Source organism: Chaetodon auriga, chromosome 5 (genome assembly GCF_051107435.1).
Source record: "Chaetodon auriga isolate fChaAug3 chromosome 5, fChaAug3.hap1, whole genome shotgun sequence".
NCBI lineage: Eukaryota > Metazoa > Chordata > Actinopteri > Chaetodontiformes > Chaetodontidae > Chaetodon > Chaetodon auriga.
In genome coordinates this window covers 16,589,245-16,605,915 of record NC_135078.1, presented here as the reverse complement: position 1 = coordinate 16,605,915, position 16,671 = coordinate 16,589,245, and the positions used below count along the sequence as shown (strand labels likewise).

General features: G+C 41.9%; 1 protein-coding gene across 1 annotated transcript; it reads right to left on the bottom strand.

Annotated features, from left to right (window-relative positions):
- Nucleotides 1-3,948: 3,948 nt before the first annotated feature.
- mapkapk5 (MAPK activated protein kinase 5) lies at nucleotides 3,949-16,417 on the bottom strand. The gene is made up of 14 exons (XM_076730778.1): nucleotides 15,442-16,417; nucleotides 13,900-13,973; nucleotides 9,779-9,854; nucleotides 8,450-8,547; nucleotides 8,223-8,331; nucleotides 7,814-7,903; nucleotides 7,296-7,391; nucleotides 7,074-7,154; nucleotides 6,160-6,347; nucleotides 5,874-5,994; nucleotides 5,566-5,696; nucleotides 5,198-5,313; nucleotides 4,780-4,884; nucleotides 3,949-4,299 (listed from the first exon to the last, which is right to left on the bottom strand). The coding sequence occupies exons 1-14, from the start codon at nucleotides 15,475-15,477 to the stop codon at nucleotides 4,205-4,207; spliced, it is 1,416 nt and encodes a 471-aa protein (XP_076586893.1). The 5' UTR covers nucleotides 15,478-16,417; the 3' UTR covers nucleotides 3,949-4,204.
- Nucleotides 16,418-16,671: the final 254 nt, after the last annotated feature.

Here is a 16,671-nt window from a genome sequence, read left to right as displayed (position 1 = left end):
AAAATGTCACATTTTTTGAAAGCTGACAATAATTAAAGCATAAATATGGCACAGAGATGATCACAAATTGCCTCTCAAAAGGATCTTTGGATGCAAGTGGAAGATTAAATGCTGTCAGGATTTTTTTTTTTTTTTTTTTTCAAAATTACAGAAGTCAAACTGGAGATTATAATTAACCACTCAAAAGCTTCTCACAGCAAGCCAAACTCCTCTCATTGCCAACTGTCAAGTGTGCAAACAAACATATCCTCTACATGTAAAGTAACACCATTGTGGGCTGTGTGCTAATCTAAATACTCAAACACAAAAAATATGTCCAAAAGTCAAAGAATTCCTTTATTACAAAGTCAGCATGTTGATGACATTCCAAAGAAGACAGAAAGGGCAAAAAAATAGATGTGTAGACAGAAATACAGCAAGTCTTTGATGAGGGATTCAGGTACATGCTACATAACCGCCAGACCAGCGGACAAGAGACAGACGGTGAAACAGAGAAAAGGCTGCGAACTTTCAGCTTCCTTTCTGCTAAATTTCTCCCTGACTTATCAACATAAACAGGAATGGCAACTTCAGATGAAATAGTGTTTCTCTTCCTCTTTACATCCTGTTTGATGCCAAACCTGAAGAAGCAAGCACTTCTTGAAACTCAAAATATATCAAACTCACCTCTCCTACTTTATGAGGACAGCAGGCAGGGAAACGGAAGCAACTGGTATTTATCAAGAGAAGAAGAGCTGACTTAACCATTTCTGCCTTTCAGGTCATTTGTAATGAGCTGGAAAATAAAAAAAAAAAAGGACACTCATTTCTCCTCAGTCAGCATCCATGTTTGGAGAGCTTGTATAAAACAAGAAATCTTGTCTCTTCATGGAGCAGTTAAGAGAGAGGAAGTGACTTCTGGAAGCGACTTGATATTTCTGAAATATGTCTAAAGCTGGGGTCAGCCTGAATGTCAGTCTGGGGGCATCTGCAGCTGCAACGATGTAAAGAAAGGGTGAAAACCAAATGCCCTCTGAGATTTTTAGTACCACCGAGCAGCTGAATTGGGGTCTGAGCATGTCTGTATGTTTTCACTGCTAAGGAGTATCGATATCACGATACATGCCTGGACTTTACGTCACAAAAGCGAAAAAACACACTACCCTTCAAAATTTAAGCTCACTCAGGTAGCAGAGGATATAAATTGTTCTTTGTGGGTGGGGAAGATATTTAAAGGAAGCAGCTCTGATTCACTGATAGGCTTCCAGAAATACAAAGAAGGCTGAACACACTGAATCAGACACACACACACAATCACAAGCACACATAAATTAATAACATACGGTCACGCATCCACACAGGCCTGGTCAAAGCGAAGCAAAACAGCAGCATTACTTTTAGAGAGAAGCTCTTCTCATTCTGCAATAGGTCTGCTGTATGTTTAATTTGTTATCCTACAAAATGCATGAAAAAAAAAATACAAAGACAACTGCTGCACATTAAAAGTAAAGTTCGACCTTTTGGGAAACAGTTCGCCTTGTGGCAGAGATGCTGCCTGATATCAGGCAGAACTGTCGGTTGCTGTCTCCATCTTCATTCATCTCAACTGGAACTAAGTTCTGGACCAAGGCGAGCTGAGATGAGAAGACTGATACCACATACCTGTTAAATATAAGGCACCAACACGCCTATGTTCATTAATTAACAAGTTATATGTTGTTTGTTTAATCTGGACAAAAGGTGAAATGTGAGAATGACAGCTGCTATAAGGAGGATTAAATGCCGGTATCTGGTATCTTTATGCTAAGATATGCTAACTGGCTGTGGTAGCAGGAGTGGTATCAAGCTTCTCACTTAATGCCAACTCTCAAAGTGTATTTTCCAAAACCTTGAACTATTTTTTTTATTGTGTAAGTGGTGAAAAGAGGGGTTATTTTAAGACAAGCCAATAAATTAATCTCTTCTTCTTGAAGATTTTTTTTCCCCAATATGGAATGAAAACTCACACGAAAACAAGCAAACCACAGCCAAAATGACTGAATTATCAGTAAGTACTTATCAATGATTCTGAGTTTCATCCTGGAGATGCCGCCCCATCAACAAGGCACATTTGAGTGTACAGCCATACCGTGTCATGACGAGGCCTTTTCAAACACAGCCTGTGGGTATCATTAAGCTTTTGAAGGGGAAACTGCAAGACAAATCATCATCAACACAGACATCCAAAGTCATCTCTCGGAATCATGTTAGCAACGACTGCCTTTGCTCAAATGTTTGTTTTTAAGCCAAACTTAAGAAATACAGACATACAAGGCAAGGCTGGCACTTCTTCTTCATGTCATTTACAAACGGCGCGACAAAGATCTGCTTACATATCGTCTTACATGCTGTCGTGTGTCTCCAAAATGTAAACTATTCATGAGCTAAGAACGGTCCTGTTCTTAGTCGTATGACGATGCAAAAAAGATAATCAAGCCACAAAGAACACCTGATCCTTCACTTTACCTCAAAATGGAAAACCACCAAAATTGGGAATACGAGTTTTTCACTGGACAGCAACAACATACTGCACCAATGTTTGCTTATCATTCGGAGAACTTTTCACGGAGGTCAAAAACACGTGGTTAATGCAGAAACCCTGACATGAAAATATGGTCTGTATAAAATTAAGAGCTCGTCGAAGGGGAACTTCAGAATAAACTTTGTATAAACTTTCATATGACTGAGAGCATGAGAGCAAATACAGAGGAAATTTCACAGGCTAGTCAATGATATTAAGTACAACTAAAGGATGACCATGAGCGAAGGGATGGAGCATTTGCTGGTATTCAGACCACTGGAGAGCAGTAGGGAAGGTCAGACAGTAATACTGAGACTGATACACACTCTCATTACCATGTACATGCACGCACTACAAATACATGCTTGAATTACTGCCCTATTGCACATTCAGTAAGCATAGCATGTTTATGAGACTGGAATCCTAACAGACGTCTTTATGGATGCTAAAAACCTCTCTCCTGATCTTTTCTGGCATAAAAGACGTCGACTACATTGCACCAAAATGTGTTTCCGTCGGCTCCAGTAGTGAGAGCTCTCGCTTTAAAAGGACTTAAATATTAACTAACCGTGGTCTGAATTCCAGTAAATACAACCTTTACGTCACAGCAGCTCAGATTGCCTCATTTAAACAGATCAACAACCTTAACCGAAGACTGAATTTAAGACTGGAGACATAAAAAGCCTTTTGCAAATATCTGATTCAGAAACAGTGTCGTCGCTTCATGCATACCAGCTGAACTCTAACCGAGGGTGAAAGTTCAGTCCTGACCTGTGAAAGGTCTTAATTGGAGCTTTCGACTGCATCTCACGACCCGTAAAGAACTCCATCCTCTAAAGAGGGTTGTGAGACAGCAAGTGAACCTTAGGTCAAGATTTTTTTTGTCAAAACAAGATGATTTAAAGAACCCCACCCATAGTGTTTATGTCCATTCAGTCTGCTTCAAGTTATTTAGTGTTGTCACTTTCAGCTTCAAAAAAAAAAAAAGGCGCTGTGACAGATTGAAATGTGAGGCTGCATTTGTCGACTTCATGACACATTCTTTTCTCCATTTCCAATCTGCCTTGACATCTATAAAACAAAAAAAAAAGGTCATGGGAAAGTTACACGAAAACAACGATTCAGATCACGGACACGTAGTCTGAGACTCAGAGTGAGAGCGGAAGAACGAAGTCACATCACAGACAGCTTCTCTCGACTTTAGAGCCCACTGCCAGGCTACAGGTGGCGCATAAAATAATGGAACTCTTTGTTTAAATAAATAAAATTCTTCAGGTGGTTAAAAGAAAAGAAAATAGAATAAAATGAAAAGCCTGGGATAAAAGACATAACGTCTTGGACAAGCAGCTAATAAAAATTCCCTCCCAGAAAATAATTTCTTTAACTGATTTTTCTTTTTTCTCTTTTTTGCAAAAATGAAAATATAGTTTGTTTGTTTGGTTTTTTTTTGTTCAATGTTCTTTGCAAGTGTTCATTTAAAAAAAAAATTGTAGTACCAATGAGTCCTCTTTGAAATATATCTACAGCTGTACAATAGGTCTTGCAAGTGAATTCATGAAAAAACAAACATTAGCGCATCATTTTACATAAAAAAGCCTCTTTACAGACATGGTTAAAAAGGGTCATAGTAAACAATATAAAAAGAAGATAGAAAGACAGCGTTCGCTAATGAGATTCTTGGAGATTCGTCTTTTCTTCGATGGCCTGTTTCACTATTTCGGCCAACTTCAAGCGGTCAACTTTATCAGAGAAGGCTCGTCCTGCAACGAAACAGCTGGCGGTTAAAGAGCTACATAAACAATGACACGCAAAAGAGAGAATGACCAAGAAGAAGAGTGCATTCCTTAACTAATTAACACCAACCATCATTAGTCTCTCTTACTGAAGCCATTAGCTATTATGTTTTAACCACAGAGACAGTTTCAGCAGAACGTATTATTCTCAAGTAAGTGCAAAATGTCAGAAAATAATGAAAAAAGGCTTTCATAATTCACAGAATTCACAGCTGACTTCTTCTGATTCAGTTTAGTATCTCATCAGACAAAGCAGCTGAAACGCTGCATTTTTGCTTCAAAAACAACTTCAACAATGAATCAATTAACATACTAGTTGGACATTAATTTCTGTTGATTGAATAATTGATTAATTGACCAATGGCTTCAGCTGGTTTGCTTTTAACTGTTCGCTACCAAAAAGAGAGAGAATTTATCCAGATCTAAAGCGGATGAAGTGGTACTGACCGTCCCAGCTGAGGCCCTGCAGGCCGTCTCTCAGCAGTTTACAGTCTCTGTTGAACCTCCAGGCTTCGTACATCACCTCGTTCAGCTTCTCATCCTCATTCTCTCCTGCACAAACAAGCAGATTCCCCTCAGAAGCTCATATAATACCTATACAGCTCATATGGCTTAATTAGGATTCCATTTCAGGTTTCTTACACATCCAAAGTGAAGTCATAGCCAATTAGATTTTGAGGAAGAATGAGTGTGAAATGACAAACATTTTGACTTTCAGAGAAATGCAGCTGCATTGTAAATGCTGTTGTCTTATGAAATATATACCGTGTGCAAAATGGTTATTTGTGGTTATTTCTTCAGTAAAATGCTGGTTGCGTGTCTCTTTCAGTCTAGCTCGTTAAAATGTCTGTGTGGGTTTACTAACCAGCTTGTGGTAGTATACACTGTGCAATGACATCTCGTAACTTCTCCAGAGCTACGTTAGAGTCTTCCCCTCCGTTCTCCGGGTCATGAATGAAGAAACCGTCACTGGGCTTGGGGCTGTGACATGGACACCAAAACTCATTTCAGACCAAACTTTGATGTTTTATCAAACACGAGGATCTCCAAAACACACAATGACACCAGACTACAGACTACATGGAGAGTCAGAGACCCAGTTAGGAGAACAGCAACTGAAGACCTTATCAGTGCACTAATCATTTTCAGTGCAACATACCCATACTTCAAAAACAAGATGAGAACAGTTGATGAGAAAAGGTGACACAGAAACCTCAAAAAAAGCCATCATACCCCAGCAGTTTCCGCTTCCTGAGGATTGGGTTGTTGACAGAGTTTAGGGGCTTCAGGCTGACGTTCAGATCCTGAATTCTCATGTTAGCCAGCTGCTCTGCGTGGGCCTGCTGGATACCTGCGACTACCGCCTGGAAAGGTAAGAGGACAGACAGTAAGAAGAGGAAGAAGAGGACGTCAACATACAGCGTGTTATACAATAACGTTTTACAGTGGCCTCTGCGGGTCAGTTCGTCCAGGAACAGCAGCATGGCCGCACAACATTGGTGCAAAGCAAGATTTTTTTGCACCTTTAATCTCCCACTCACCTTGTCCATCATCATCTGGGCAGAGGGCAGCACGTTGTCGAGGGCCTCGGTGCAGTTGAGCCAAGGGTGAGCCAAGACTCCTTCAATAGTCAGCCTCTCCTCTGGCTTCACCTTCAGCAGCCTGCAGGGAGCAGACGAGGACATTATTGAACAGAAAATGATGAATGAAGAAGTGTGCAGAGGGATGGTATGAATGAGAGCGAAAAGGACAGGAAATATGGGGAGAGGCAAGACAAGTGAGGATAATGTTTTGATAACCAGAGCAGGGAGAGAGAAAAAGACTCACTTGCGGACAATGTCCTTGGCCATCTCAGAGATTTGGCTCCACTCATCTTCGGGGAAGTCGAAGCTGCCCGTCATTATCTTCTTCCTCATGTCCTTCGGGATGGTGCGACTGTGGTGCTTGGAGTAGAAGGGAGGATAGCCACACAGCATCACGTAGATGATCACACCGAGCGACCACAAGTCACAGCTCTGGAGAACGAAGAAAGATTTATTTAAACATGCTTTCCTATCAAACACAGCAGATGTTCAGTAGTGATGTTTGAATGAAACCAAGTGCATTTCACGATGGTCTGCAAAGTTAAAATGACGCTTTTGCCGATGGAGTCTGGTGGCTTTAAGAAGAGCAATATAACGGCTGTCTCTGGTTAAGCAGAAAGGATTTTGCTCTTTGTAAAAGAGCTCTTTCCATAATATCAGACACTTAGAATAACAATCTGACCCTCTCTGTGGCAATTTTAGTGGATGTACTTTGATGGGTGCAGTTGCTGTAAGGAGTGCGTTGCAGCCAATTATGCAGCTGCCAGCTGAGGCCATTTAATGGGCCAATTCCAAAACATTTTGTACCTATTAGTCATTTAGACAACAAAATGTATCTTCAAAGACATATCAATGCTTCACCGTCACAGCTCATCACTGCACGCTGTGGTCTCTTCATATTTTTACATCACTCCGAGCTTTGTCACATGTTTCGCTGCTCTGATTGGCTGTAGGTCTATCCAAATGTGTCCAGAGACATTTTGGTCTGCACCCATTGATAATGTCCTTTGGAAATTAAAAATAAACTAAGACACTGCTGACTAATTCACAATTGTGAATTAGGCTGGTGACACCAGGTTAGCACAGTTCTGAAGACTACATTAAATCCAATACTTGCCACTCGGCCAAAAAATTGATTTCAACCATTTGGAGTCTCACCTTGTTATAGGTATAAGGAGTGGGTGAGGTAGGTATAATTCCAGACTTTTCCTTCTGGTGTCTTCTTTGAGCCTCAAGTACCTGAACAGAGTTGAGCACAGGAGGGAAACATGATGGAAATTTGCATCAGCTTTCATTATTGCTGCATTTAAAATTAAGAAGCAAATCTGTGTTTGTACATTTAACAGAATTTATTGGGTGAATTCTAATTTAGCTTTTTACCTGAGGTGCTACGTAGTAGGGCGTGAACTGAGGGGTCATCAAGTCTCCTTGATCAATTTTGGCAAAGCCAAAGTCACACAACTTCACAGGTGCATCCTGTGGAAAAGACAGAATCCCACAGTGAGCAGCGTGAACATGGAGCAGGCACAGAGACATATTTTAGCAGCTTCCTGTAAAAAAGAAAAATCTGTTCACTTGTGTCTCAATGGCAGTTTCAGGGAGATCATTGAAGGTGCTGCCAGAGTAAGGGTGGATTTTGAAATCTAGCACAGTGAATGCAGATTGAATATTTCCAAATCTTCTTCATCTTGGCCAGTGTCTGCCAAACACCCAGTTCATTTTTCTGCTTGCAGTGTCTCAAAAAGTAAAGAACTGGCTGCAGCCTTTAAGTCCAGCCAAGTTTCTTGTCCTTTGTCGTAGATACTTGATGTTGCGTGCTGTATTAGCGCAAAAACATCAGCAGTAGAATCAGTAGTGGTGCACTTTTGAAACTGCAGTGTGCATCTTCAGCTACCTACCAGAGAGTTATCCTTGAAGAGCAGGTTCTCTGGCTTCAGGTCGCGATGTGCAATATTTAGGGAGTGACAATGTTCCAAGGCTTGACTGATCTACAGTGGGAAGAGACATCAGACCGAGACATCACTCTGTGTGCGCGTGTCAAAGCAGCCTTTACACACACTTGATTTGAGCTGTGTGTGTTGGTTCTTTTGACCATGTGTCTATTGTTTAACTGCCTCAATTTATCCAGGCTGTGGGCTGCTAATGACATGGGAAGGCTGCAAGAGGAAAAATGTTTCACTCAAAGAAACGCTACTGGACTGACTGGATGGAGTTAAATATCTTGAAAAGTACATTCTAAGAACACAGTCTGAGTGGACTCCTGGTATGCTGCAGTGTGTGTTTGTGGCCGTGTGTGTCTTCACCTACCTGTTTAGTGACCTGGCTGGCCATCTTTTCAGTAAAGTGCCTGTGCTGACTGATTCTGTGGAACAGCTCACCGCCCTCCATCATCTCCATAACAATCAGGAGCCTTGCTCTGTGAAAAAAACAGGGAATTGGATGGTGATGGTCAGAGGAAAGAGGAAGATGTTTCTAGATATTGCAAGAGTAGAATCGATGTACGGGTGAATTCACGCACACACAGGGATCTTTACCTCGGGCTGGACTCGTGCGGGAACTGGACACTATTGGCATAAACCTCCAGGATTTGCACAATGTTTGGGTGGTTGGCGCACATCATATGGAGACGCACCTGCATGGAAGAGAGTCGAATGTCTATACATGCAGAATAAAGCATGCAAAATAAGAGCAACACAAGACAGCATCCCATCTTCAACACAACCACTCCATGTTAATACAATTCTGGTCCTGAGTGTGAGCTGACAAAGGAACTGACAAATGTCCTCATGGGTTCCAAGTGAGCGAGTCAACTAATACCCTGACAGTTTCACAGATGATATTTTGATATGTGACAGTATGAAAAGCACAGTTGTAAATACTGTAGTCAAGTGAATGACGGCTGAATTCCATTTAGCTGCAATGATCTGATATAACAAGAAATATAGAAGTGACACCACAGTAAAGACATAGCACTAACTCTAACAGCTGACACATTTCGATGGTTTCACCGTCATACCACCAAACCCTAATGTAGCAGCAGAGCAGCAGCTTCAGTTCTCTGTCTGTGTCTCCACACGATGCGTTCAGGCACAGTATTGAGTGTCGTTCAGCCACAATTTGGCGAACAACATGACACACAATCACAGTAGTTACGTGTCCAAAATGGAAGAAAATAGACTGGAAGCATGAAGCAGCAGCTTTGACACAAGAACCACAACAGAAAACAGCTTCACCTTTGTGTCACGTTTGTTATTGAAAGAACCACCTTTACGAACAGTTCAATAAAACTAACAGAAACTGTAAATTATGCAACTCACAATAAGGAGGCTTCCTTCAACTAGCCTGTTGCAATGATGCAAGCTGTGCAGCATCAGAGCATGCAAGAAGCATGTAAACTGAACGCATCATTACCATGCACACAAACAAAAACATAGCGTGTATCCAAAGAACACCCTCATTCAAAAAGATGCTAAACCTGCGTGAAGAATATATTGTTTAGTGGTAATAATCTGTGTGTGTCTTCTTGTCAGTGACAGCTTTCACAGTTCAGCAGCGAGAGCTTGTCTGAAGATAAGTCTGCGCTGCTTGTTTTGACTGCATGTCTCACTGCTGTGTAAGCTGCTTGATCAAAACAGAAGGCTGCTCATGACACGGAGAGGCGGCTAGACACAGAAAGACATTGTGACAGACAACAAAGCCCGTATGAACAGACACAGGAGCGCAGGAGACAGATTGATGAGGAAAGAAAAACAAGAATTAATAAAGACTGATAACAGGCGGGCAGACAGACCAAAGCATACTGATACAGCCAAAAACAACAGACAACAGACATTAATCTCAACCGTGATAGTGTTTCCTCTAACCTCATTTCTGGCCTTGGGGCGATCAATGAGGATCTTCAGGGCCAGCCGTTCCTGAGTTGACTTCTTCACACAAACTCTGAACAGGAAGAAAACAAAGAGTCGACAAACATCTCAATCGACATGATCACCAAATCTGAGTCACTCAATGATCAGTATTTTCTGTGGTTTAATCTTATTTTCAGGCGTTTCTGTTACCAAACACGTATTCGAGTCACAGTGTAACCACTGTTTCTGTACATAAAACACTAAGCTGGGCATTTTGCCACCATTCTTGTTTGTATGGTAAAGAAACACGATCGTTATCAAGTCAAGTTGATTTTATTTTATAGCTCAAAACCACAAATCTGTCTTAGGGGGCATCAAGCATTCAATAAAATGCCCAAAAGTCTCCACAAACACAAAACATAGCTATCAGTGTGTAACTGAATAAAAGATCCAGTGTGTGGTCACTCTCTGCTTTGTCCTCCCCTATGTGCGGTTACCTTTGCTACCAGTAAAAGTACACTGCTCAAGAAATCCATTAACCTCTTACCACACAGCTCCTCTTTGTTTCTGCTTAATTAACTTTAAGGTTGTTAGCATCATCTTCTTCAACACTGTCTGACAGCATCATGTAGATTCTGTATCAGCTCGTTCCAACTCTTCACAGAAGCCATACAATGCTCACGCAGAGGGAAACATTAGACTGAAGACAGTGTTTTAGGGCTGCATCATTACATTAAATGGGAATATGTTTCATTTTCCACAAAATGCGACCATTTGTGGGGTTGAACCAAGGCTATATCAGCTGGCATTAGCCCTGCACCGTTATACCTGCATTGGTGCAGATGTCAGTCGATAAAAAGCAGGACAGAAATTTATATGGATGTGGATATTTTATCTTATAACATTTTCTTCTGTGCTTGGGCCACAATAAGTGTTTTAGCTCACCAATATGGAGACTTTTTGTCAATTTCTATGGGCTTGAATGTGGTTCTGCAGGCGTAGTACATTCACACCTTTAAAAAGGTCAAAGGTTAATGTATTTTGTGCATTGTCCCTGTTCAGATAAAGATACATGAAACATGGAATTCAGCCTGCTATAAACACAAACAAGACATCAGCTGACAAACTCGAGTTAAGATCAGTATTTTGTCAACATCACAGTTTGTTATGGGAAATATGACTCTTGTCTGTCTCTGTGATGAACGTAAAACCAAAAAAGGCATCCGAGTCATAAATGTTTCATATATTCATTTCGAGGTTGAGAGAAAATTTGAATGAATATCTCCTGGTAATAGTTTTCTTCAAACTACATTTTAGAATTGCAGCAGAAAGCTGATGAAATATGGACCGCAGGGATGAACATTTCATTTTCGAGAAAGTCTTAACTCATTTCTGCCTCATCTAAGCAGCAAGGACTCAAATACAAACAGCAACCTCTGGCCCATAAACTCAGATTACACTATTAAAGCATTACTGCGAGAAACATTCTGCTTCGGCCAAAGTTCACTGGAAAGCAATACCTACCTAATGAATCACAGAGTTAGACAGAGGGGGGGCTGGTACAGTAAAAGACATGAATGTGTTATGAGACAGAAGGAGGTAGGCAAAAGCCTCCATGAATCAGAGAAATACAGAGTCACAAAACTAAGACACAGGGTGAGTAAGAGTTGTCAGGAAAGAAACAAGGTCTGGCATGAATCATCAGAGTTTAAGAGTGTGTTTACACGGAGGGCTGATGAGTCAATTTGTCAGTATTCTTGTCACTTCTTTGTCACCAAAGCTACACACATTAAGAAATAACAGGTTGCTCTCTGCTGATTCAGATCTCCAATAGCTTCAAAGTGCAGAATGGGCAGAAGGAAATCGGTGACACATGCTGATATATTACAGCCTGTATCTAACAGGAGTCAGCAGCGCAATCAGACTTCCACAGAAGAAACTGCACAACACATAAAAGACGTAGAAAGCTGCTTGAGCAGTCACATTTTTCAGTGACTGAATAAATCTAATTCAGTCTGGACCACTTTAGTCAAAGTATATTTACTAATACTGCATAAATTACACTTGGCGGTATGGCTCTGCTCTGGGGCCTCCCTGCCCTGAAGCAGAGAGAGCTCCTCTCTGCACTTCATGTGCTTACATGGGACGGTTATAAGCAGGGAGAGCAGCAGCAAAGACCCCAAAAGGGACAGAACAGAGCGGGCGACAACGGAAATAATATTGATTAAGTCAGACATATCATAAAAGATGGAGGTGAGGTGGAGGTGGGTTTTAAAGGGCTTGTAGAGGAAGCAGCGAGGGTAAGCAGGCTATGACAGCTTAAACAGGGCGCCCTGTTTGAGATGTGCCAATAAGGTGCTCAGCAGAGAATCAGCTAATGTGGGCTGGTTTAAGATCAGCTGTGGCATCAGCTAATGACGCTACAACGCCAATTGAGCTTGACCTCCGTGGCCAGCCTGAACTTCATATTAAGATACTGCTAATAAGACACATTAACTAGTATCAACAACTTCAGGCGGTGAGTCAAAGCAGAGGGACATCTCCAATGTTTTCTCTTTAATAACAGGCAAGCAGCCCTGTTTTCACGCCTGGTGGCAACTTCAATCTGTCCTTTAGATTCACCATGAGATCAAGTCCTTTCTTTGTGGGTTGAATGTAAAAAGGCTACAAAGTGATTGCTGCTTGTTGTGAGTATTTCAGTAATGTATGCTTTCCTGTGAGAGCATCCAAGCATCCACTATTCTATCAGAGTGTAGCTTTATGGTTTCATCTATAGCATGTGGACTAAAACCTGCCAAAGCCAGCAGACACAGACCCACTCTTTTCAACATGTTGACACGTATTCATTTGTCTATTAGGGAAGCACCAATCCGATACTAAAATCAGACCTCAGCCCAATACTGACTCAAAGCCTGACGTTGCCTTACACATAAAAGAAAGATCTTCCATGCAGTGAGACATACAGCTTATTAATTAAACACTGATATCAGATCAGTACTCGGTATTGGAATCAGATCAGAACTGAAAAAAGTGGATCAGTACATCCCTATTTTCTTTTTCCTTGCCCACGGTCATCTCTCCTTTCCCTGTGTTTTCTTCTCACAACACTGCCACGTTTTCAAACTCAGAAAGTCCTTCAGAAACAGGCTACAACATACTTTCACTCAAGGGTGTGATGGACAAAAGTTCTGGGTTGGATTCAAGCCCAGGACGTTGCAGTTACATGAACTGTGTCTGAGCCAACTGAGCCACCAGCAACGACAACAAAACTGTTAACGGTGCCAAACATCTCCATGTTAAGCCCCGAATTGTGATGGTGATACACACTAATAGTTGGTCCAGTCTGTTGAAGGTCGGTCAAGTAACAAGCTCTTTCGTATTCTCAACATGTGTTAATGTGTCATGGATAAAGTCAAACTGTGCTGCTGAATTGGTGCCACAGCGAACATGATCCAATAAAACCACAGGAGAAGTGGAAAGCAGCAGAAACATGTAGGAAGGTTTTTTTGGCAGCAGTCTCATAGTTTGTCTATTCGGCAGCCCAGTTAAAAAATAATCTGCTCTGACATCATACTTCAGCTGTTGGTGTGCCAAAAGTGTGGCTGCAACCACAGCGTATGCGCTCTACAGCAGCCTTCACAAACTTGGTTTCATCATGAACTGCAAGGGCTGGACAACATACCAATATTTATCTCTATCATTACTCCCGTCATGGAATTATATAACATTCTGAGTAACAAAACACTATTTTGGATCTAAACAAAACTACAAAGCACTTGATGCCTGCTCTGCTCTCACAGCTGGGCTTCTCCCAGCACGTCACATTTGTTCCAGTATGATCACAAATGATGCCTCAAATATGATTACCAATAACAACAGCAAGACAATTCAACAGGTGATTATCCCAGTCACATACAGATGACATGATGTCATTGTCTCCTGGTTATGTAATAGTACTTGTCCTGGTTCTGGTTTAATGAAAACATTTTACTGCATGTTCTGTCTACATAATCCTGCAAAGGGGCAACAGTTTGATATCAATCTGCTGCAGCACAAACACAATTTAATCCACAGAAAAGACAATATTTAGTGACTGGAGAAAGACCATGGAGAGAGGCACTTCTTAAAACACTCACCTGACAGGTCCACTGATGCCAGCTCCTAACTTCTGTGTCCAGTTTATGTTGTACTCGTCTAGAATGGAGGTCTCCTGTTGGGAGGAGAAACCACACCAAATAATATATCAGCTGTTTGAAAAGAAATGAAGACATGCACTTCTGTGTAATAACTATCGTGTCCAATACCATTTGTCTAGTTTCACGACAGTGCAAATCCTTAACAAAGATTATTTATGGAAAAAAAGACAGCTTGGCTGCTCTAAAACACATATGTGGGCAAGCCTGGTCAATGGTTAGAAAAGGAGGAAGAGATGCTGACCAGGAAAGAGGGAAGCTCTGGGAAACAACCTCTGTAGTCAACCAAGCTGAAAACTGTTGGACAGGAGCTCTTCAGACATGTGTGCTATTTTTGGTTGGTCATTATTTCCGACTTTGTGCTGTAGTTAAGTCAAAACTGTTAACGGACCAACTCTGTCGATGCCTTCAGTTACAAAACTTGTGATCAGAGAGTAAGTAAACTAACGCTTTCCCTCATTCCTGAGAATATATCGGTCTTGGCCAGCACAATGAATTTAATTGTGCGGCACTGCCAACAGCTACCATAATGTCTCCTCCCCACTGCCTCAGCCAGTCCAATCTAGGATCCAAGGCGATTACATAACATCGGACAAGAGGCTGGTATTTACTACACAACTACCCAGGGGTCTGCACTTCATACCTTTGAAGGATCTGACTTCACTATTCCCAACATTGGTAGCCATGGATTATGAATCTAACAAAGATAGTTACCAATTAGGTCTGTTGCCTCTCGGATTTCCAAACATGTGAACCAATAAATCAGGCGCAATGTTCTCATATGGCACAATCAGGTTAGACAAAAACTGCACAGACTGTTTACACACTTTGGTCCAATCCTCTCAGCTGAACCTGTTCTGGAGTAATTTAGCTGTGCAGCAGAGGTTACCATGATGAGCGAGTGCGGCAGAGTCCTGATACCAGAGAACCTGAGTTAAACCCAAAATTAGTTAGCTATCCTCTAATCTTTCTTTGTGATAACGGTCCCAGTAGTTCCCCAGTGTGTGATCCATTTCTCAGCATCGCCCCCCTGGGTTGACTGCCCAGCACTCTCTGACCCAACTGAGAGAGCGAGGGCCAGATCCACTTGAGATCATATTTTACAGCTGACAGAAAATGCTTGGGCAGCAACACATCAGTGAGAGCAGGCCAGGAACAAATCCCAGAGCTCAGGTGTATGGAAATGTTGCTGGTTAATGACTATGACCATGCAAGATAGATCCAAGCTCCACACTAATGTTTATCAAGGATAAAACTTTCCACAAAGCATTTTTCATTGATTACATTTCTACTATATGTAAGGTAGACAATAACTATAGTCGGTGGATGCCATATGATACACAAACCCATGACAATCTCACACCACAAGATTCAAGGGTGTCTTTCCAAATAAGGCTTCTCACATTCAAACTTCATTAAATGAAGAACAAAAGTGATCACTTCAATGCATTGGGATTTACATGCCATTTTGTTAAAAAAAAATACCTTGATGAACTTGTCTGCGTTGTTATCCTCCGACATGGTGCCTGCTCTGGACAAATGAAGTCTGCTTCGCCGATCTCAGACAGCTGACAGTCGAAACAAAGCGTTTTTCTCTGACCTTCACCAAGTTTCGGTCTCGGAACCCTGGGCTGGACCAAGGACTATTAGATTACTACTGGTGACAGGAGAAGGCCATTAGGGCAAAATGACATTCGGCCGCCTATCAGCCAAAGCCGTGTTGCGTTCACTTGGAGACCTGAAGTCCACCAGCCGGTGCGATGTAACGCCAAATCAGGCCAGCTCGGCTCACAACCTCGGGGTCCGACTCGCTCTTCAAGTCGTCTTAAAATCACTGTAGTGACCATGTAGAGTGCCAAACTCCGAGCAAGGTGACCAGAAAAGCCGAAGACAAGCCCAATGTGGACTAGCCTACCACTTTTGGAGCGGCACTGATCATAGGGCAAGAAGTGTATTTTTAGCCAGCGCAATAAGAGCAGTACTCTGCTAGCGCTTGGGACCGGCTAAATTGCTCGTAGCTCGCTTGCTAGCAAGTGAGCTGGTGCCACTCCATCCCACGGTCAGGGAAGATGGTCAACCTTACACGACAAAGACAATCGGGAAAGACGCAGTAGTCAACGGATACTATCCGAAAATCACGCGATGGGTGCTGGGTTGATCTGACACAACGAGCACACCGTGTTCCCAAAAGCAGAGCAGCCTATTATGTCGTCGAGCCGAGTCTGCTAAAGCGCTAGCGAGTTAGCTCAGGTGGCAAGTTCGTTTTCCGGCTCTACTCGAAGCCACAGAAGTTAACATTCTTCCGTGGGACAGTATAAGAAAAATGAGCGCTCGTACGGAACAATAACATCATCTCAGTGCTGGAAAGGGTTAATAATGAATGTTCAGAGGTGACCAGGGAGATACACACATCTCCGGACTATTTTGCTAATCCCATATCTTCTTGTCAGGGGGGATACACAACCCGAGTCGGCACAACGCAATAGCAGTCCACGCAGAACGCCTGATAAAAGTCGTCGATACGTTTTGTATATTTGGATCATGTGTGGACGGGCATTAGTTTTCTATACATAAATGGGTATTGTTTGGTAAGTAATAAAGGAATTCTGGTCAGTCTATTTTTAATCTGGACCGCTTTAAATTTTGATAAGAATAAGCTTGAACTGGTCACACTCTGAAGTGTCGTTCGAAGGTCCCAGTTTTTTGTTTTTTTTT